The following is a 22,526-nucleotide window of genomic DNA, read 5'->3' as shown; positions in this document are numbered from 1 at the left end:
AATCAGGTGAACTGCCCTGTCGACTTCTTCTCTTAACTGGTGACTCCATGGTTGAGGGGCTCTTGGCATGTGAGAGTGTCTGACATTGTCTTCCTCTTTTTACTGGCTTTGTATGCATTGCATCTGTCATAGTTTTGAGTCAATTGATCCACTTTGTATTGTGACAGCACAATAGTGAGATACAACGTGGGACCAAACTCCTGTCCTTGTAGAGTTGCTGGGTGGTGGATTTCTGCTGCATATAACTTATTTGATGTAGCATATCAAATATCATATATATATGACAGCTTAACATCAATAAATGAAGTGTTTGCCTTTCGTCTTACATTAAATGTCTTGAATTGCTTTCGTTTTTTGTTTTTCTTCATCTACAATCTCTTCTGAGAAGCCATTAGTGCAGGATATGGTGCAGCCAAATATGCGCCAGGCCATTAAGGGGTTATTGTTTATCGGTAGCGTGAAATTCATAACTGAGTCATACCAGTGTATTTCGCAGAGATTTATTGTCTTGACAAGGTACTCTCACGTGTCTCCGGGAACGAAAGACACAAGTCTGAGAGGCTCTCGACCACTTTGTTCACTTCCTCTTAGCTCGCGGTGTTTCCAGTTGGGTAATACCTCCCGTTTATTTCAGGGTTTGCTTCAGTTCCTGTTACTTGATGGCTAAAGTACAGAGTTATTGAGGGGAAAATGCGTAGCTGGTGGCACAGTCGGTGTTATCAGACATAATAAAGGCGATTTTAATTATTTCATCTCGCGCAATATCTCACTGCTCAAAAAGTGGTTTTGTCTTTTTTGCTTCTTTCTGGTAATGGGATGAAATAAATAAAAGGTAAAAGAAATGTCTTTATTTCTAGCCCTATTCATCCTGGCTGCAACCCCCTCCATGTGTAAAGGTAAGTCAACCTCTTATATTTGATATTTGACTTGCCAGAGATGTGATTTCTGGGAAATGCTTGTTTTGGTTTCATAACATAACGTTCACTGAGGTTAACACGGGTTTATCGGCACAAGTGTCGGACTGCAGCTAGACATATTTTTCTAAAGTCACATAATGTAATTCCTTTCATCCAATCAGCATTTTATATCATAAATATTATGATTATTATTTACAGTTGGGCCCTGAAGTCTGAGTCTGAGGCTAAAAACTGTTCATTTACGTCATCAGCTGAATTAAAATCTATATTGTTTTATACACTATTTTACCTTTTATATACTATTTATGATTCTTATTTAAGACTATATTATTTAGAATAATCACAAATCTAACTTGGAATTGAGAAATATTTGGATGACCTTTAAATATACAATAACAATGTATAATTTGTCCCTTGGTCCAAAACAACTGTGAAGTCAAATATAGATATGCTGTCTGTTGCCTGATAAAGTAGATCTTTTTAACCTGCCATGGGCGCTTCTCTGCTTTTGGGGCTGTAATTAAGTAAGCTTGCAATGCCAATGTTTTCACTATGCAATCTGAGGTCTTCCAATTGCTCCTTCAAATGGAAAGCTTTCCACCTGCAACCGTTTGTGAAGCAGCAAAATCCGTCCACCAGCGTCTCTAAAACTAATGAACCTTGCTGTTTCCTCCTTATCCCAGTCTTTGTGCTAAGCTAAGCTAACCTGCCAACAGACTTTAAAGTGATATCAATCTTCTCATCTTACTCTCGGCAAGACAACAACCAAGTGTGTTTCCTAAAATGTCAAACTAGAATACAGTTTCATTTTTAAATATGAACATTAACGTTACCGTTTCCTGAAGGCCAGCATGAGAACAACTGCCAAGTTGTCCCTAAAGATCCATACATTGAAGTGGGATCCGATACTGAGATAGTGTGCCAGACTTCATGTGTCTCTGGAAAAATCTTCTGGACACTGAACGGCAGACGCATAGATGAAAGCAAGTCAAGCGCTGTCAACTCCTCGCACACAGTCCTCACACTTAGGAACTTCACCCTTCAAAGAGCTACACTGGAGTGCCACAATGCAAATACTCAGCTAGTCCTTGGAGGCACCACAATCCAAACGTACTGTAAGAATTGTGTTTTCGGTTCTTATATACACTTGATATGGCTGTAGATGAGAATAACATTCAATGCAATGCAGTAATGTTGCTGATGTGCTTTTTTTCCCACAGTAAAACCCAGCAATATATCTTGTATCTTGGAGTCAGAGGAAACTTCCCCAGACTGGTTCACATGCAACTGGGAGCATCAGATTGATCCTCCACAGAAAATAAACTACACTGTATTGTAGTGAGTATCGTGTTTTCCTCATTTTGTTTAAGTACTATTGTGGGACCAATCCTTTGTCTCGTTAATTTGTACTTAATATCAAACGTGTTTCTTTCAGTGACTCGCCCCCCACGGGCCATGCCGAGATCTGCAAATCACAAACAACAAACTGTATCGCGCCAGCTGGTGAAATAGCAATTTTTCGTAATATGAATATTACTGTGAGAGCTGAAGCTGATACTTGGAAAGCTGACTCTGACCCTCGTGAATTCCACCCATTTCACATATGTAAGTGACTTAAGTGAAATATATTTCTAAATGACACGTTTGTGTTTTAACATAGCACGTTTTTGCATTTTAATGAGCCGTCGTATCCATTTTCCCTCAGGGAAAATGATCCGTCCGCAGTTACTCGTGACTCCCTTCTCTGATCTTGTGTTTGTTGAGTGGAGCCGATCAACGTTATCAAGAAAGTGTCGCTGTGAAGTCAAATACAGCAAGGTATGTCCCTCTTTGATCACCTGAATGCAGCATTTGAAGTATTTCCCAGAAGTAAAACACAACATTCAATGGCAGTGATCACAAATCAGAACACGATAAACAACAACAGTTGGGCCAAAGATATGATAGAAATGAATCAGCACATTGAACTGGATTGAGAGTATCGACTAACCGCCATCTGTACGCTCTCCCTTTAGTTTAGTATCACACAATAAGACCGTAATCAATCTAGTAAACATACAGCCTACAGTTCATGTCTAAAAAGAGTAATCTACACGTACGTAATATGTGCTACGTGGACTCGATTCTCATGTTTGCGACATGCGAACGCTCGTGTAATTTGACATCTCATGGCGGTTGTAGGAATGCAGAGTTTATAGTAGGACGGTTAAAAAGCATTGACATTATAACACTGCATCCAATACGTTTGGATCAAACGACTTAAGTGAATCCATGTTTGTTTGGTTTTCAGGGATGAATATATCCGACCTGTCAGAAAAATCTGAGGTTCTCTAATGGCTGTTTCCAAAATCACTCCCTTGTTCCCTCAGTCACTCCTCCCCACTGGACTCTCAATGGTTTACTCAATAGAGAGCGGTACATTGAGATTTCTGACGCCTATCATCATTTTGCGTCATCACTGACGTCTGTGGATTAGTGCAACTGTAATTCTCTTATCTCTACAATGCTATGCATAGTGGGATTGTTAGCAGAAGGTAAACAAAGCCTGACATGGACACTACCTTATGCGTTCAATTGGGGAATTTGTAGTTCAATTTGGTTCATTAGTGGTTAAATGTACACAATCAGAATACTCCAATAAAATGGTGGACAGTAAATGTAGTGAACTATAGACCAGACCAGCATTGCGTCATCAAGAGCCAATCGCCATGTGTCTATAATCTTATATGAGGCACATAAGATACATATGAAGAAGGGTCAAGGTTGCAAAAAGCTGATTTTGATATTGATGTCTTTTTGGGATTCCCCTTCATGACTAATTGATGCCGTTTCTTTTCCAGGCTGTTGATAAAGGAGCTCCTTCAGTGGTAAGAGAAACGTCCGTTTTCGTTGAAGATCTGTCTTGGTAGTATAATAATGTACTCGGCATTGGACCTTCTGGGACTTCTCAAGTATTTGAATGTATGTTTCAAACAGAAATCCTTTCTCTTTATCCCAGTTGAGGCACAAAAACCTTTCAAAGTATAGCGACGGGAAGGATACCATTGAAAAGTGGGATTCCTGCAGTAACTACACATTTTCAGTTCGCTGTGCTCTCTACGAGGCCCCCTGGAGCGACTGGAGCAAGAACCAGACAGTTCTCACCAAACTAAACAGTAAGAGCCGTGTCGAAACAGCTTCTTTACTGTTAAAAGCAGTCTACTAAATCACCGTTGCAATATCTTTCATTGATTTTGGAGCTTTTGGATTTTATTTTTAGTAAAAGTGAAAGGCCTGTAGAATATTTGTCCATTTAGGATTGATCACGCTAGTAGTTTGGAGATGTCTGTCATAAAGGAAATCTAGCTGCCACTAAGGTACCAGGGATCTAATAAATACAGTCAGATAGTTTCCTGTCACACAACAAGCTTCGTGGCTCTAGATGTTACTGTGACTCTCATTGTTTTATTGATATACGTGCAAATAAACTAAAGATACAGACCATGTCAGGAATATCTCACATGAGATCCATTTTTTGAAGAATGCCCACCAACGAGAAAACAAAACGTGTCAGTATGACTACTCATGTTAACATTCACTTCTGTGTTGTCTTGTGGAAATATTTTACTTCAACTTTCATTCATATGTAACTTAAACCAACAACGATTCTAAGCTAAATGATGGACTTGGTAGAAAACGCCATTTGTGCAGCTGATGTTGCCTCTTGTACATTTACTTACGGCAAACCTCTACATGGGGTTTTTGTTTCAAACATATTTATTTGCAAACTTGTGTAGAAATGGTGAAAGAACGACATTCAGTGAGTGAAAACCGATCTGACACATTTGGGTTGCGGGTTGGGACTTGATTGGGAATATTTTAAGAAACAACTACTAAAAATGTGTGACTCATATTTTAACACCATGTGTTGAAATTACTGCAGAGATCTGATAAACAGTTCACAGAGTTGAGGATTAATAGTACAAGTACAGATCTGCTTCGCATAGTGTAACGCTATACTTCTTCGTTGATCCGTGGAAAACCGAAAACACCCCACTGTTGTTTCCAGCGGTTACCGTGAGCTCAAGTGTAAACAGTGGTCCTGTTTTCTTCAGCTTAGACCGAAACGGTTTAGTTCACTTAGTTATCGTATTGCTGTATCATCATATTTCTGTATGTGTGATTGTTTTGAACTACAGAGAGAGATTTCAAGCTGCGCCTGTGGAGACAGGTGGCTGAACCGGAGGGGAATGGAGTTAGAAAAGTGCATGCCATGTGGACAGTAAGGAAGCCTTTAAAAATACACTTCCGTCATTTCCAAACTCATAATTCAGCTTTGCAACCCACATTTGCTAAGAGACATGCTCCGTACATCACTTATTGATCTAAAGTGCTTCAAACTGTCTACGCAGGAGATTCCTTCAACATGCCAAGAGACATTTACCTACACAATCAAAGTGACTCCCTACAAGGAACACATGGTGGGAGTAAACTATACGGATACTTTATGTGGCAGCTCAACTTGTGACGTTTACGTGAACAAAGATGCACACAGAATACAACTCGCAGTCCGCCATAATGAAGCCCTGCTTGTGGAGGACTCTGTCTATGTTCCAGCCGTTGGAGAGAGTGAGTGGTTTTAACGCTATTGATTTTGCTTTGTTGTTTAATGGCGAACTGCATCATTTTAATGGCCTTTGCCCTGATGCATGGTTGTGATTTTCAATGAAGCAATTTGCTTAATTTCACTTGATCTCACTTGGCAGGCCTCCCTCAAGTTACCGACATCCAGACCGCAACACTTGAAGGCGTTCTTCTGGTCAGCTGGAAAGCTTCAATTGAGCCTGTCGCTGGTTACATGATTGACTGGACACACGATGGAAATCATTACTATTGGAAGGAGAGCAACTACACTAATACAACACTGCGTGGTAGGTTAGAGACCAGACACTTTATGGTTGTAATATTAGTATCAGTACGATGACAGTAATCCATGGTGTGAGTCATCATCAAAGCCATGCTGATTAATGGGCTATGACTCCATCTGTTTTACATCAGATCAATTAGTGTCTTATCTTTCATCGTCTGGGTGTGGCAAATAATGGTTTCACTGGTAGAAACAGACTTTTGAAAACTGGTCTGTAATGCATTTTACATTTTAAATGTGGAGTTTTCCAATAACTGTGATTTACCTCTCACAAAGATGAGATATGCTACAGTCTTCTCTGTTGCTTTCCTGCTTCATTCTCTAAAATCAAACAGGACTAAAGCTAACCACGAAGCGCTGTGGGAACTGCTAGTTGAACAGCTTCGGAAACCCTCGGCACCGTTGCGTCGTCGGATTTATAGACCAGCAGTGTGGAAGTGAGAGAGGAGCCAGGGCTTGAACTTCTCTCTCTCTCTCAAACTCTATTTTCTAACAGCCGACTAAAATAAGGATTGTTATCCCCGTATATGTACCATGTTGATGTTTAGCAGGTATAATGTTGACCAAGCTTCCCATTTTAGTTTAGCGTGTTAGCAGTTAGTTAGCGGTTAACACAAAATACATTTGCTGCTGATGGGAATGTCATACAAAGAATTGGGACAAATCAACACTTTGACCTGATGATGACGCTAAATTCATATATGGGTCTCACCAAAGTTATTACAATTCAGGATTGTATGACATTACATGTGTATTGCCTAGCACCTGCTTCAAAGAGATCGTTTTACAGTCATCAGTCTAACCTGCATGTGTAACAGCAGCTGCTGAAGGCTCTGCTCCCAATGAAACAGCCTCATTGCACCTTTAATGTCTGTACAAAATGCGACACCAGTTTTATTCTAATGTTGTCCACTTTTGCCCTTCCTTTACAGACCATAATCAGCCATACAATATTACAGTAACTCCCCTCTTTGATGACAAGACAGGTCAAGGCACACAAGCCCTTCAGATCTGCTCCAGAGTAGGAGGTGCGTCATTCCGATTTATTTTTTTTCACGATTCTGAAAACGTTTCGTTATTTTCATGACTGATTTTTTAAAAACGTGGTCCCCACAGATCCGGGAAATGTCACGATCCACGTTCAGCCTAACGCCAAAAGTGCCGTTGTGAGCTGGAATGTGAAATCCCAGGAGGCATGCAGCGGTGTTGTTGTCAACTACACCGTCTTCTATGGAATACAGAAAGGACCACAGCTCAGTAAGTCCAGCTCAGACCTGTTTGAAGTTTCCAAATGAGTTGAAGATTTCCTCCTATGACATTTCGCTTTTCTTCTAGATCTTACTGTAAATGGCACAAAGCAGTTCATCCCTTTGAACAATCTGAATCCAGACACCCACTACAGCGTCCATGTCAATGCCACAGCTCTTACTGGAACTACCACAAGCCATGAGACGCTCTTTAAAACCAAAAGGTTTGGTGAGTACTCCGTAAGACAAACATTTGAGCCCTCGTTCTATGAGCACAGCTGCTGGATGTCCTTAGGAATTGCACTTAGGGGAGCTACAGTGTGGACCTTTACCCTTCATTTTCACCAACACAACATAGCGGTGAAAATGTCACGATCCTTAACATGTCCATGGACGTGAAGGCTCCACCACCTGACAGTCCTGTCACGTTTAGAGGAACGGGCCCTCAGAAATTGAGAAATTCCGCCGCGATGGCATCACTTCTGCGTATTGTGAAGCGATTGGCAATTCTGGGGAAGTGTTTAAATGTGTCCACCTTCAGGAGTGGATTGTTCTTGCAAGTCTGGAAGAGCCTGGGGGTATTTGGTGTTTACCTCGGTTACCTTGGTGTTTTGCCCTTAACACAAACAAATACATCCCTTGTGTTGCGTGCAGGCTTTGGCATGTCAGATGGAAGGTACAGCCTGCTGAGATTCTCACAGCAGCTGCCTTCCTTTGAAGGGATACTATGTCATCTGTTACCATTGTCCTGTCCTGTCACCTGTGGCTGCAATAGCTGCTGTCCTGGAAAAGTTACATAGTGTTGCTTTAATCCAGCCCGGATCTGGCTCAAAACAGCTGCCACAACAACCTGCTCCAATGGGAACGTCATAAATCATCTCGTCTGATGCAGTAATGCACCGCATGCATTACCTAGAGTTCTGGGGAAGTGAGTCGTTTTCCCAGTTCAACGAACTACTATGCAACATAATTGATTCTTTCTTCCGTAGATCCGCCGCTCATCATAGCAGTCGGTGTCAGCGGAAGCATCGTTATACTTCTTGTGTTATCTCTTGGAGTATGCTCTGCTGTTCGGTGAGTTTCAATCTTTTATTGTCACTAATGATGTGACATGGAATGATTTTATAAGATTAAGCTGAACCAAGAACATTTCCATGTCAGCGGTAATAGAAGACATATTGTACTACATTTTGTGGTCATACAGGGAAGTAAGCATCACATTCTGACCAGAAAATCTTGGAAAACGGTGTCCTAATGCTGCTTTTAATCTCCTTTTTTTTAGATGGAAGAAATTCAAGGAGAAGCCAGTGCCTAACCCCGCTTTCAGTTCATTGGCGCTGTGGCCAGCACCAAGTCATCAAGAGGTGAACTCAGCGAGGAGGGAATTACATCCGTTTTAAAGTGGCTGAGGGAGTGAGACGATCCAGTTCTAGGTCATTTGTGGTCCGGGAGGAAAATATGAACAGGTGGTAGTCATGAAAACGGATAGATGAATCCCAGTGGAGATTGTGACCAGACACCAAAAAAGTCTGCTCCAGATTATATTGTCTCTAAATTAAGATTATACATTGATTAATTCAAAACGTTACTTGATGAATTATAATGGACATACAGTCTTCCACTATTTTGTGTAATTGTTTATTGTTTATTTGAGAAAACAATGACAATTATTATTAGTTGCAGCTCTACTTCAAATTGTGCTTCTCAACATGAAGATCCAAAGCATTTCGACTCATTTCTCATTTCATCTAAAAATACTGGAATCAGCCTTTATACAAATATCCACCAAGTGTTATTGTAGACCCCCAGGTTGCTTTCTCAATCCACAAATTCACAGAAAAAAGGACAAGAACTTATTTGTAATCTGCAATATTTTTGCACACATTTAAATGTTGAGCCAAAAATGACACCAGCTAATTTCACTACGAGGTCACTTTTCTCTGGTTAAACAGCGTTTCACGGTGAAGTCTTTGATTCGAGTGAACACCTGCTCAGGTTTGAGATAGAGAAGTCACTGTCATGATTCTGTAACCCAGGCTATTATCTCCTGAATAATCCACTTTCTGTGTGTTTTTGTGTGGATGTGTCCACAGGGAACGTGTCCCTTCCGGCCATTCAGCAATCCTTCAGAAAGCGTCTGTGACAGGGTTTACACAGGAGAAACTCAGCGAACGCCCACCTCTCCACTCGCTACAGGCTGTGATGGTAATCCAGCCTGTGACCAGACCGGGGAATACGTCGGCCCGGCCACGGGCCCAGCGCCAGTAGACCCAGTCGAACCTGCAGAGACACAGCATCTATCTTCTCCTGATGACTCCACAGCCCTGCTTCCTTCAGAGAACAGCCCGTATCGAAGTCAGGCTTCTGCAGAGCACTCTGCCTCGAGATTCAATAAACAATGTAAGCGTGTTCCAGTGACGCAGACAGAAAAGATAACACCCGTGACGGTTTATGTCACTTTGGACATGTTACAACAAGGCCAGGGCAGGTGAGGGAAATGAAAGCAAAACAATATCTACATTCCAAAAGTAAAGACAAATCAGTGAGCTCCAAATAAAGCAGACGTGGTTTAATCTTTGCCAAAGACTTCCATGATTGAGTGTGGCATTTCCCTGCCTGGCAATGTGTCCGCTGTGGAGTGAAAGGAAAGAAGAATGCTTGTACTCTTATGTCAGACTTCATAAGCCAGGTCATAAATGCTATGTTTTGTGTAAATAGAATTGTGCTACTGTCTATCCTTTATTGATACCAACATATACTATTTATAACTGAACAATGTGTGTAGCTGCTTTATTAAGTCAACTTGATGTCTTTTGCTGAGATAACTATATAGACATAACTGTATATCCCTTTGGCAACATTCTTTTGATCTGATTTAATGCGAAGTTGATAAAAAGGATTCATTTTTGTCTTCATCTACGACATAATGTGGACCATTCCGAACTCTTGATGTAGATAACATTCATTTTATAGAGCAATTGGGGCACACATTATGTGGTGGAAATGATGAAACAAATACATGTACAGACTGTATAATATTATATTACAAAGCACAAGTTTGTCCTAGCAGGCTGAGGATTTATGTAAATGGTGAGAATATTGTTTTGTAAAAGTCATAATATTGCCTATAATAATAATTCATTTTCATATGTTTCCTGTTTGTTATCAGGGATACCTGCTCTTGTTAAGTAAACTGCTTGCTTGACACTGGAAATATGTTACTCATTGCAATTTTTCCTGTAGAACTTGGCATTGAATCTTAACAATGACATGTATACGCTGCTTAATTGTAGAGCATTTTATTGTTTCACAGCAAATATTAAATATGCATGGCATAGTATAGTGTCTTTTTGGTAGAAAATGGGGCACAAAATGCTTCAGAACTGCACTCAAGCTGTTTACAGAGATGATCTAATGCATCATCATTTATTTAAATTAATGTTTATATATTACATTTGTTTAATGGTTCAAACTGTATAAATTACCAATGGAAACTGCAACATGTAATATGTATTCACGAAGTAAATGAGTTTGAAAACTGGCATGGGTTTTATGATTTATTTGTATTCAACATGCAACAACAACAAACATAAAGTAAATGCATTTAGTGTTTTAAAAGCTGTCTTGTTATTGAATATGGTTTTAATGCGCTGCTTGTAACCAATTTGAAAGATAAAGGATGATGTCTTGAGATTAGAATATACATTTATCAATGGGCTAACAATAAAATCAATTAGTAATACAGTACTACTAGGTTTTAACATAGTGGTAATTGGCATAAAAACAGTAGCCTACATCTTAATAAGGATGGGGGATATTTGTGTCAATATGTTGATTTATAGATGTAGGCCTAATTTGTTACTGTTACTATTTATTTAGATGTGGAAAAATAAAAACATACATCAATCTTCTTATGTACTTATTTTTTTGTAGAAAAGACTACGGAGGGTCAATAAACAATCCTAAAATATGCTTTATGATTTTCGTACGTTGGTGTAATTCCTCGTATAGGCCAGCAGGTAGCAGTATGGCGCGGGGTGTCTCTCTGAACTACAGACATTAACCAGTAGTAGAAGGCTCGTTTGGTGACTGGAGTGACGTTATGCTAGCTTATTGCTAACTATCTGGATTTCAGGAAAACAGACTAAAAAGATGACATCATTTTGGGGATGCTAATCATCCGCGAGGTGCAGTAACCTATGTTTCGTGTAATTACCTGCCGGCCCGTCATAAAGTTGACTGCAGGCGTGAACCTGTCGGATGATTCTCCTGAATTAGTAGCTGAAGGGCCCTTAGTCCGCGGTGCTTGGGTGAACGACAACCCGGGGATCGCCGCCTTTTGAGCGAGGGAGCATTGAGGTTTTAGTTATTATCAGCGACTTACTGCGCTAAAGCCCCTTCTGAACATGTCACACACCGGACCCCCTCCTCGATGGCGGAATTGTCCCAGAAGAGGACAACCTGTGGCAGGTGAGAAGAGACACAACACAACGTTAGATTAAGCACTTTAATCTACGCAGTGCTAGTGCTACAAGCTACGCAATTTAGTGCGACTTCATCGCACAAAACATGCTAGTTGAACAATCGCTATACCGTTTCTAATGCTTTTTAAATGTCCAAACGTTATGATATAACAAGCGGCAATAAACCAGTTATTCATGTGTAGTTCCAGTCATTCATACATGGCGAGGCTAGCATCACAACACAGTGACGTTGTGCGAGCAATGTAGTCCAAATGAATCCTCCTTTTATTTAAATTAAGCGATAGTTAGTATGAACTGGGATGCCGACCTCACTGGATGACATCAATGCACTACAGAAGCTGAGGCATTATTTGAATTGTAGGTACATTGTCCTGTTGCATAGAGACCGACTTAGTTAGCGACATTTTTAAACGGAGTTTGGTTTGGCGCTTTGTTTAGCTAACTTGGCTCCAGTGGCTAACGAGTGGGGTCAATGCCCACCTCCTTGCGAACATGCGTGGAAAAATGAACTTTTTATTAGTTAATAACTGTGATTTAATTCTAAACAAAAGATTAATTTGTGTGTTTGTGTCTCGTCCGTTTTATTTCCCGCTAGAAACGGTGCATCAGAAAAGTGCTACTGAGTTGGCTAGCTTCGCTGTCGAAGCATCACGTGTCAAAACAAACAGTGGCTGTAGCATGGTTGTGCATGATGCTGCGTTGTGGTCGCTATCCATTAAAGCCATGTGTGTAACAACATGTGTAACAACATGCCTATGCTATATATACACAGTCTGGACAGAAGTGATAAGGCACAGCTCTAGCGTTTTGTTGGATATTAACCACCTTAGCTATGACAACAAACATCACGTGTGTGCTATTTCAGTGTTGATGTAACACGACCACAGCTCTTAACCTGCTTTTTATTTTAGATTGTGGTAGTCTTGGTATTTGTTGACAAGATTTCATAGTTTATTTGACTGAGCTTTGCAGAATTCAGTGTCATCCTGTAAAGAAAAATGAAGCTTTGGCTGAGCCAGATGATCAATGCATTAGCTATCATATTATCTATTATAGTGTAATACTGAGGACCACTGGCTCATTACTTGTGTTTTCCCCTCATAGCTAAATTCCTGCCGATGAAAACGATGTTGGGACCCAGATATGACGACCAGGTTCTAGAGGAGAACAGGTTTCACCCGAGCATGCTGTTCAACTATTTAAAAAGTCTGAAAGTAAGTAACTCTGTGACGACTGAAGTTCAGAGGGACATTTTGAAGTGGAAGAACCCACATCTCACAATGTCTTTATATTTTGTGGTCTTTCTTCAGGTGAAAATGGGTTTGCTGGTGGATTTGACGAACACGACGCGTTTTTATGACCGCACCGACATTGAAAAAGACGGCATAAAATACGTGAAGCTTCAGTGTAAAGGGTACGAGTAAATTCACTCTCATATTAATAATACTAATAATCGTTTTTCCAGACCCAAGGTGCCATGAGGTAAAGTAATTGTGAGTAAGGCCAGTGTCATTGTGTTTGTTTCAGCCACGGAGAATGCCCTTCAATAGAGACGACTGCAATGTTCATCAGGCTCTGTGAAAACTTCATCGAGAAGAATCCTGAAGAATTAATAGGTAAGAAAAGCACCGATCAACAGCCGGAGTCATTCGATAACTGATTTTCTGCTTCTTTGTATTTTCTTCAATAGTCAGCGATGTTTATCTGACTGTGAAAAAAAAAATAATAATCTGGAATCTTCTAGAGATATTCAAGAGAAGCATTGTGCGTTGTGTTCTTGGCGCTATGTTTGCACCTCTTTGATGGTTTGATTGCATTTTGGTTTGTCTTTTGTTTATGCAACTGTCAGCTTTAGAATATTTGGAAATGATGAAATGCGTTGATAATTTACACTGGACCAGGTTGTTACATTTTTTGATGATGATGTCAGAAATGAAAGTGAACGTAGAAACAAGTTCTTTTTCAGTTCTTTTAATCTTTGAATTAAAAGTTGATTTTATAATAAATATGAAGTAATATTTAGTTCAGTAGTAGATAATATATTTGATTTCCTCACAGACTCAGATAGTGAAAATCAGCATTGTTAATTTACAGACAGATTTAAGGATTACATTAGTGTTCAAAGTAGTTCAATTAAAAAAAGTTAAGCATTCGGAACAAGGAAGGCTTCTTTGCGTTTCTCTGTGTTTTTAACTTCTAGATTATAAAGATGAAATCAATGTGACTGAATTTCAGGAAGCTTAAGTTGTTCCACGTCTGCTCACAGAAGAATATGAAGATCTATGAAAGCAGAAGTTGGCACTGGAAACTAATTTGCTCTGTGAATAATTTACTCAGACTGTTGGAACAGCTTTGAGATTTAGATTTAATTCAGATTTGTTTTTGCACCCCCGCAGTTCAAGCTCAATGCCTGAGCAACGTCTCGAAAACCTTGAATCTTAAGAACGAGCACCTCCGCTTTATTTAATAAAAACATTACTTGGGCACTCTTGTGCTTGCATACTCTGAGTTCACAGTGGCAATAATAGTTTTACTGTGGTGGCTGCGTACTAACTATATTTCATTTTTAAAAGATTATTCAGTCTGTCCTTTACAAATAGTTACTCAACGCTTAATAACTGAAAACCGACGCCAAACAGGAAGGTAATAATAGTTTTATGAATGTTGGCCTTGATCCTCTTTATTGTATTATTTCGTTACTCGCTACTACTTACTTATCTTAAAGGGGAACTACTTCCGTTTTCAAGATTCAGACACGATATTTCTATATTTCAAGACATTCCAAAAATGTTTATTTATTTATACTGCATGTTTATTGTAATGTTTGTCCATAGAGTGCCGGACTTAACTGTGCCGTCAGTTGCATCCACGTATGTGTCCAGCAGAGAGCAGCCTCACTCTGTGTTGCAAATGGACAAGAGGGGCTTGTTTCACATTCATATAGTCGCACTCTTAAACATCACACAGCTCCCCGGTACAACCGGTCTCCTGCTGATGGTCACACAGTCGCTCCATGTAGCAGCTGGAGGTTAACTTGCTGCCCCGAGGTTTGCTCAAAAAGGGCCACGGCTCTCTAACCAACATCCTTTGTTAAAAAACAAAGGCAGTGTCGTGCAAGTCAATATGTTAGTTTTTTAAGTGTGGGAGTTGCACCTGAGAAACAGTACTGCTCTCCCAGTGAACACTGTGTAGGTGATGTTGAGGTGAAAGGACATCAGTAGGCACCAAACCTTAACTAAATACATTTGGTTCAAAAGGCAAAATTGTGTTGATGTCTGTATGTGGGCGGGGTTTTTTTTGCACTGTTGTTTCAACTGTATTGGATTTTCAACTTCACGGAGACACTGCAGTAAGGGAAGCATGTAACATCACTCGCTTTAGTCATATTTATAAACATGTTAAGATGAGTTGGGTCACAATCAAAAAAATCAAATCTAAAGGATCAACTGAGTCATTTGTCCTGTTTTTAAGCAGCTCCCTCTCACTTTTAGTTTGGTTTGGAACAATATTCTGCTGCGACACGGTGCCTAAAGGCATCCTGGGAGATTCTCATCATGGACATTAGAAGTTGCACTTTCACAGTATTGACAGCAGGGCGCTCTCCTGTACCTCGCTCTGGCATCCTTTAACCTCGTAGAGATCTGTTCTTGCCGACTAACTCCCGGCCTGACTTGTAAATCAAATTGCTCAAACATCAGAGAAGAATGTGTGAATGTCATCTCTGCAATGTCCTGTGTTCAGCCAGCTGGTGATTAGGCGTTGTTGTCTCTGTGGTAGACAAAGTCCAAATTAGACAGTTGGGCTGGTAAATGTGATCCCCGTCCTCCTGATGTCGGTTCATTTCATCTTCATTAGCATTGCCAGGCCAACGTCCTGTGCTGGGGAAATATGAGAGTCAGATGGTTTTGATTTTGTGTAGTTTGAACCCTGCTGTGCACCTGCTTGTTTGTCAGAGGGTCACTTTGTTTGTTTTTTAGCCGAACATTTTCTTTACCTCCCTGCATGGTAAATCAAATCAATCTCTGGGTCTCTAAGGAAAGAGGGATTTGCTTTTTGAGTGAATGTCTTGATGCACATGGCCCGTGCGAGAGGAACACATTGGATAAGGTTGTGCAGATAGTGGAAACGATGTAGCGATTCCATCATATTCTACCAAGGCAGTGTTCGCTTAATTCCACAAGATTAAATATAAAGTAGGATTCTTAGTTTTTAACCTCTGTGCTGCCTCTATTTTTTTTTCCCCATGAAGGAGTTCACTGCACGCATGGCTTCAACCGGACGGGCTTTCTGATGTGTGCTTACCTGGTGGAGAAGATGGACTGGAGGTAAGAGATGGACCCCCTTTCAATCACTCGCTTCCCAGTTGTCTTGAGCGATAACACAAACCCCCCCCCCCCCCCCCCACTAGCTTGCATCATCACTATAGGCTGTAGAGTCTTCTCCCGGTAGTTTCTGTACGTGTGACGGCACGAGAAGTTGCTCTGTCAGTTCAAATCAACACAGGCCTCACCAAGAAGCGGGCTGGTTAGCAGTGACCGAGATGTTGAATAATTTACAGCAGCTGATCGGGGGGCGGGGGGGTGTTTTTAGTCAGAGGTGGAGCAGCAGTCTGAGAAGGCTGAATCCCTGGAAGCTGTCGACATGTGGGCTGAATAAAACCCTCCCACCGCCCACTACATCCTGTGTAATGAATATTCTGAGAGCATCTACAGCCCTCGTCCAGTGTCACGTGTTGCCACATCATTTTACTATCAAATGATCAACGCTGGTACAATGTTGTTGTTTTTTTAAAAGATATGGCTTGTCATTGAAAATAAATATAACTGCCCTAAACATGAAGTTATGCTTCGGGCTGCTACTAAAGATTATTTTCATCATTAAAAATGGTGAAAAATGTCCATCAGTATTTCCTAGAGCCCAAAGGAAAGTCTTAAAGGTTCTTCTTCATCTTACCCACCTTCTAAAACCCTAAAAAAATACATTTAAAGCTGAACGAATTAGTCGCTTTATATAAACAGCAGCTACATCGATCAATCAAATAACTTTTAAAGTTATTTTTCAAGTGGAAATGCTCAATGATCCTATTTTCAGATTTGCCAATCTGAGGATTTGCTGATTTTCTGTAAATAAACCCCAAAACATTTAATGGCTTTAGTCCGGGCTTTGGGAAAATATTGATGGGGAGTTCTCACAATTTTGAGTATTTTAAAGACCAAACAAGATCACGAAAATTAGGTTAGTCAGGTTAGTGTATAAAGAAAAGCTCAGCTTCAGCCCCAATTAAATAGTTGTTGATTAGTATTTGATCTTGCTACTTATAATAAGATCCGGTCAAATGAGAAATTCAGTAAAGACAGAACATTTAAAAACTGCACGTACAATAAAATAAATCCAGCTTTTTGAAAGAGATCCCGTCTGTGTCTGCTGCCTCTTATCAGCGTCGAGGCAGCTGTGGCCGCCTTCTCCCAGGCCCGGGCCCCGGGGATCTACAAGGGAGAGTACCTCAAAGAGCTCTTCCGACGCTATGGAGACGAGGAGGACGCGCCCCCCGCCCCCCAGCTCCCCGAGTGGTGCTTCGACGACGACGATTCCGGGGAAGTGGACGACGACGGTAACTCCGTTGGCCAGGAGTCGGGCCCCAGCTCCTCCGGGTCAGTGCCTGGCAAACGAAAGAAGGAGAAGCTAAAGCTGGTAAGACACCCGGGGGAGCTCCGGGAAATGGACCGTTAAGTACCGCCGGTCCCGCTCTGCACCACATGGGCCTCATGCAGGGGGATGGAGGGTCTGTAGGGAGACGTCTCAGTGGTGAAGCTCTTGCATATCGTTGAGTGTAGAGCCAATTCAGAGGCAACAGCAACATTGTTTGAACCGTAGAAATTCAATCAGAACATACATTTGTTGGTTTGTAACTTACAATTCTATCAAAATACCAGCAGTGAATATTTATTCATCAGTTATTGCACAGAACTTGCTTAAAAACCTGAATCGAGGCAAATCTAATAGTGGAGTTACACAGTAGACGGGTCTAGAGGGGAGAGAGCAGCAGTAACTCTTGCATCTTGAGTTACTTTATTTCTGCTCATGTTCAAAACTCTTTGCACATTCAAATATATCAGTGTTTTCTGATTTAAGTCCAGAATAATAATCGCAATCGTAGTATTTTGAGATAAGAGAGAGGAGAGGGCCCGACACTGCGTGTGCGCGTGATTCAATCTATTTTTTTTACAGAAACTGTAACGAGTGAATGTTTGGCAGTTCTGCTTGAAAAATGATTGAGACAATTAACTTATTATCAAAACACGAGCCAATTAGGTTACTCTGGTTTGGCTAATTGTTTAATTGACTAATCGTTACTGTGCTTCACACCTCTTGTCTAAACACGCTGTTCCACAGTTTGGTTTCAAGGAAAGCTTACAGTAGAGCACAGGTATCAGTATCTAAAAGTATCATATATATGTATATATATATATTAATATCGCGATATCAGCCATGTCGCCCAGCCCCATCTCTACCAAGGCTTTCCAAATGTAATGAATTTTGTGCATTTTCACACGTTATGACTTAAACCTCCTTCTAAATAGAAAGGTGGAGAATAAGATGTATATGACCGCGATGGGGCTTCCTCTTCTCACTGCAGCTGTCACACTAAAAACACATGCACCGTTGACACTTGAGGTGACATATATTAACATACCACAGCTGTTTCTGTTATAATTGGCCTCTATTATCATATTATACCAGTTAGCAAGTCTCACCTAGTCAGATTTAGGGGGGAAAAGGTCGCGTCAAAAGAGACATGGGTGAGATTAGGAAGCGAGCAAGAATCACTCTTGGTGGAGAAAGGAGTGCTACAGATGTCGTCAGTGTCTCACTCAAAGCAGATAGGAGATGATATCTGCATGAGCGGGAGTGTAGGGGTGAAGGTAGTGAGGGGGTGAGGAGAGAGGCGGCAGTCTAGTTTCCAGGGAGATGAAGCAGAGGTACAGGGTTTATGAGGCGGATTCATAAAATAAATAAATCGAGGATAAAAGCGTAGAGGTCAAAAGAAAAACTGCGTGTATGATATTTCCACCTGTTGTCTCTGCACACAGCTGTTTGTGAAGCATCACAGGGCTTTTGAATGTTTTTCTTGTATGTGTAGGAGGGTATGAGTGTCTCTTTATATTCAATCCAAGTTCAAGCTTCTGTTTTTTTTTTTTTTATCTCCCAGGGTGCAGTATTCCTGGAAGGCATCGCAGTGAAAGGCGTCACACAGGTCACCACACAACCCAAACTAGGAGAGCTCCAAAGAATGTGTCAGGGGATGGCCGAGTGGGACAGGTAACAACCTCCTCGTGCTCTTCCGTGGCTCTGTGTACACATGCTGTACACGTGGGTGTACTGCTCTGTGTTGTCGGTGACTCATTCGTCGTTAATCACCCAGGGGTGACCCCTAATAGTTAACTGTTCTGCCTGAGGAGCCTGATTCGACTGCTAATCTCACAGTCGAAGCAACGCAGTGGCGGAGAATGTGGCTATAAAACAAAGGGTCATTCGGGCGGGTATGGAGGTGATGAATGTCTGATTTTATTGCTTAATTTCCCATGATTATATAGTTTATTCTGATAAAGCAAGCAGGTTAAGAGACTCTGTCTGTCTGTCGAAATATGCTCTGTTTCAGTACCATGGAGAGTGACTCACCTACTGTACACCTACGCACACAACAAACAGTGTTGTCCATTATCCTTAAACAACAGATAAGCAATCGTCACATGCATCAAGGCAAATGATGTTGTTGTTATGACTAAATATCGACCGATGAAAAAAGCTCGAACAGACGGGGTTCAATGAGCAAACCTCCTCATACCCCAAGACTTCCCCAATCAGATTCATATGTGTAAATCCTTAGTGTGGGACAGCCCTAAAAATACTGTTTTTTTTTAAGATCTTGACACTGTCAGACAGGCGGCAGAGTTAGGAATAGATTTAGTCTTTTCTGGAGAAAAATGCTGCTGTAGCTTTTCAAAAAAGAAAGTGCAGGGAGTCATCTTGTCACAGCAGAAGTCCACGCTGCTATTTCCAAAGATTTTTTTTTTAGTTCCACCTGTAAGGGCAATTATCTGTTAGTATAATGAGATCCACATTTAGTTACTACTATCAAAGTATTGGCACAAAATCACAACTTCAGCAAAGTGTAAGCGCCACTCAGACTGCAGTGACTCCTAAGAACTTGGAGTGCACTTAGACACCAGGCGGGGCAGCGTGCGGCTTTGCTTTGGTGTTTTCACGCTGGCACACGTGCAACTCAGGCTGATCCAAATTGACGACTGTGCGCCAGGTAACGTCTCGTTGAACCCGAGCGGAGCGGGAACTGTGGCGTCTCTGCCAGCACTTGAAAATATGAAATGGAAACATATCGCAGCACCCGCTGTTTGATTATTAGCTGATAAGAGATTCAGCGTCTCATACCTGTCACTTCACATGCCGCCTGGTCTCCATTTAACCAAATTTCCCCCGGCCCCTAGCTGCTTCATAAAAGGGATACCCAGTTGTTGCCTTGGCAACAACTGCTCTACCTGGGGTGTATTGGAAACATGAAGGAACAAAGCTGATGTAAGATATTTCTTCCTACAATTATGGTGACTATCACATTAAGTCATTTGATTTATATTACCTGCTTAACTCATTAAATGTTAAAATATTGAATGAGTTAAAGAGGCAATAACCAAGTTAAACTTTTCTATAGAGGTCCTATGAACGTGTTGACAGGAGCATGGGTATTGGGACGGACCGTGATAACTGATCGTCATACATGTGTCGAGTGTGTAGCTGCTGCCTCTGCTGGTCACTCCTAACTCACTTAAGGAGACTCTGATGTCAAGACCACAATTGAATCCCGTTAGAAACGCAGTTGTAAGACGTGTGTGCGTGTTCATTGTTGTTGCAGGTCTGGTTTTCCCGGTGCTCAGCCCGTGTCCATGGACAGACAAAACCTTCGTTTCCTGGAACAGAATCCATACAAAGTCAGCTGGAAAGCTGATGGCACACGGTAGGTCTATTGTTGGTGTTTTTTTTCTTTACGACAAAGGTCTCCTCGTCCACACGTGTCAATGCAGGCAGTCGCTCTTTGTGTCTCTGACTGGACTGATTGGCTTCTCTTCCCATTCATTAGGCTGCTTTTTGAGAGTCAGCATGGGGGGGGGGGGGGGTTGTCCAGCAGCTCTGTACATCAGAGGTGTTAACTTACCTTTCTGTATTGTTAGTGAGGACTGAGAGGAATGCTGACACAGTACCTTCATATAGCTAGCTAATCAATCCGAGCGCTCATTAAGCGGTAGAGGTGTGAACTGTGGATTTGTAAAACGGCTTCACTGATAGAGCCACAGACTGAACAGGATGGCCGGGTCCAAACTGGACGAAGAGCGTCGTGTCTTTCATTTCACGTTTCGGGTTTTAATTTGTCGTTTTCTCCTGTTTTTGTCTCAAATATGTTTTTTTTAGTATTCCACTAGTCTTCTGTGAAGCACCGTGTCTCTCGCTGTGCAGTGTGCTGGTGAATATTTAATGACTGCAGTCAATTTCAGAATTTTACATATCGGGGCTTTAATTTCCTGTAAGAGTGAGACCAGCAGAGAGCCGATTTGGCCCCTGACCAAGCTTGTGTGTGTGTGTGTGTGTGTGTGTGTGTGTGTGTGTGTGTGTGTGTGTGTGTGTGTGTGTGTGTGTGTGTGTGTGTGTGTGTGTGTGTGTGTGTGTGTGTGTGTGTGTGTGTGTGTGTGTGTGTGTGTGTGTGTGTTGCATTCGAGATGACAGGGTCTTGGTACACTCAGTTCTTTCATATCTCCTCCTGCTTGGACGTCCTCTCCTGTCAGTTAATAACTGGTACACCATGTAAACGAGGGAACGTGGAGATAAGTTGCGAGTAAAACTTAACCAAAGTAAAGTAGAAAGTGGTGTCCCATCAATGGTTTTTACTTTCTTACAATGCAGTAATGGGTTTCTTTGGAGCTGCATCCTATCTTCTCATGAATACATTTTTTTATTTTCTAACTCATGTATTTGCAAGTTCTTGACATTTTATTTTGTTACACAGACTGTACAGTATGTCTGACAAAGGCTATAGGACTCTGCAGAAAGGATTGCTGCAGTGTTGTCAGATGGATATTGACACAACTCGAGCCCTGCCGCTGTTCGCTTTGAGCTGTGAGGGACAGTCTGTTCTGGTGCTGCTCGTCTGATATGACTTCATTCTGTATCGCAGCTTTTTTTTTTTAAAGCTTGCTACCTTATCAGTGCTTCACCGGAACCACGATGGTGTTTAATTCATCTAAACACGCCTCCTCTTTCTTACAGGTTTCTTACAAATTTGAAATTATATTGGCACAAAAGCAGTAATGATTAGTTCGGTCAAAGAAATAGTCAAAAATCCATGTGATTATTCAAATTTCTTACACAGGTCTTCCAGTTGTTGGTCTTCATTAAACCTGCGCAATAACTCAGACTGATGGACAACAAACAGCAGCGTGAAAGCCGAGTCAGAAGCACGTGGGCTCTTCTGGAGTCAGTGGTTATGAGCAATCTCCATAAAAGATGATTGATTTCATTCTTAATCACCATTTCTTTTTTGCTCTATTAATCCTAAACTCTCTCTAATGATGGAAAAAGTATGAATTCCGAAAAATGCGCTGTAGCATGTGGGGGACTTGCAAAGTGCATCAGATAATATTAATGAGTTTTGAGGTGAGGAGTTACTGGTCGCAGTGCTGCGGCGTAATTTGTCATTCTCGCCATGTGTTGTATAGCGTTTGCAGAGAATTGGCATTTCTTAAGAACTGAAATGGATTTTTAATAGGAAATTTGTCTCTTCAAGGTGGTCCGGAAAGACTTTTCTCTTTGCATATTACCAGAGGTCCTCACTTATGTGTTACACGTTTTTAAATCCCCCTCATCTTACCTATTGTTACTTGGGTTAGGATAAGAAATAGGAAAGGGT

At 41.2% G+C, this 22,526-nt stretch overlaps 2 protein-coding genes across 2 annotated transcripts in view; both read left to right on the top strand.

Annotated features, from left to right (window-relative positions):
* Positions 1-841: 841 nt before the first annotated feature.
* LOC306711663 (interleukin-31 receptor subunit alpha-like) lies at positions 842-10,561 on the top strand (the record flags this gene model as incomplete). The annotated part of the gene is made up of 14 exons (XM_079180679.1): positions 842-896; positions 1,763-2,032; positions 2,138-2,247; positions 3,758-3,784; positions 3,916-4,072; positions 5,096-5,178; positions 5,309-5,525; positions 5,663-5,827; positions 6,756-6,851; positions 6,940-7,080; positions 7,159-7,299; positions 8,060-8,144; positions 8,353-8,434; positions 9,164-10,561. The coding sequence occupies 14 exons, from the start codon at positions 842-844 to the stop codon at positions 9,560-9,562; spliced, it is 2,028 nt and encodes a 675-aa protein (XP_079036805.1). The 3' UTR covers positions 9,563-10,561.
* A 603-nt stretch (positions 10,562-11,164) lies between these two features.
* rngtt (RNA guanylyltransferase and 5'-phosphatase) overlaps positions 11,165-22,526 on the top strand; it is a 68,171-nt gene continuing 56,809 nt past the window's right edge. The window contains exons 1-8 of the mRNA XM_079180453.1: positions 11,165-11,540; positions 12,659-12,768; positions 12,865-12,968; positions 13,082-13,170; positions 15,804-15,879; positions 16,993-17,245; positions 18,765-18,874; positions 20,481-20,582. Of these exons, the coding sequence (XP_079036579.1) occupies positions 11,477-11,540; positions 12,659-12,768; positions 12,865-12,968; positions 13,082-13,170; positions 15,804-15,879; positions 16,993-17,245; positions 18,765-18,874; positions 20,481-20,582 (908 nt within the window). The 5' untranslated portion in view covers positions 11,165-11,476. The remainder of the gene's footprint in view (positions 11,541-12,658; positions 12,769-12,864; positions 12,969-13,081; positions 13,171-15,803; positions 15,880-16,992; positions 17,246-18,764; positions 18,875-20,480; positions 20,583-22,526) is intronic.

Source organism: Pholis gunnellus (assembly GCF_910591455.1).
Source record: "Pholis gunnellus genome assembly, chromosome: 19".
NCBI classification, from domain to species: Eukaryota; Metazoa; Chordata; class Actinopteri; order Perciformes; family Pholidae; genus Pholis; species Pholis gunnellus.
This window is presented reverse-complemented; position numbering and strand designations above follow the sequence as displayed.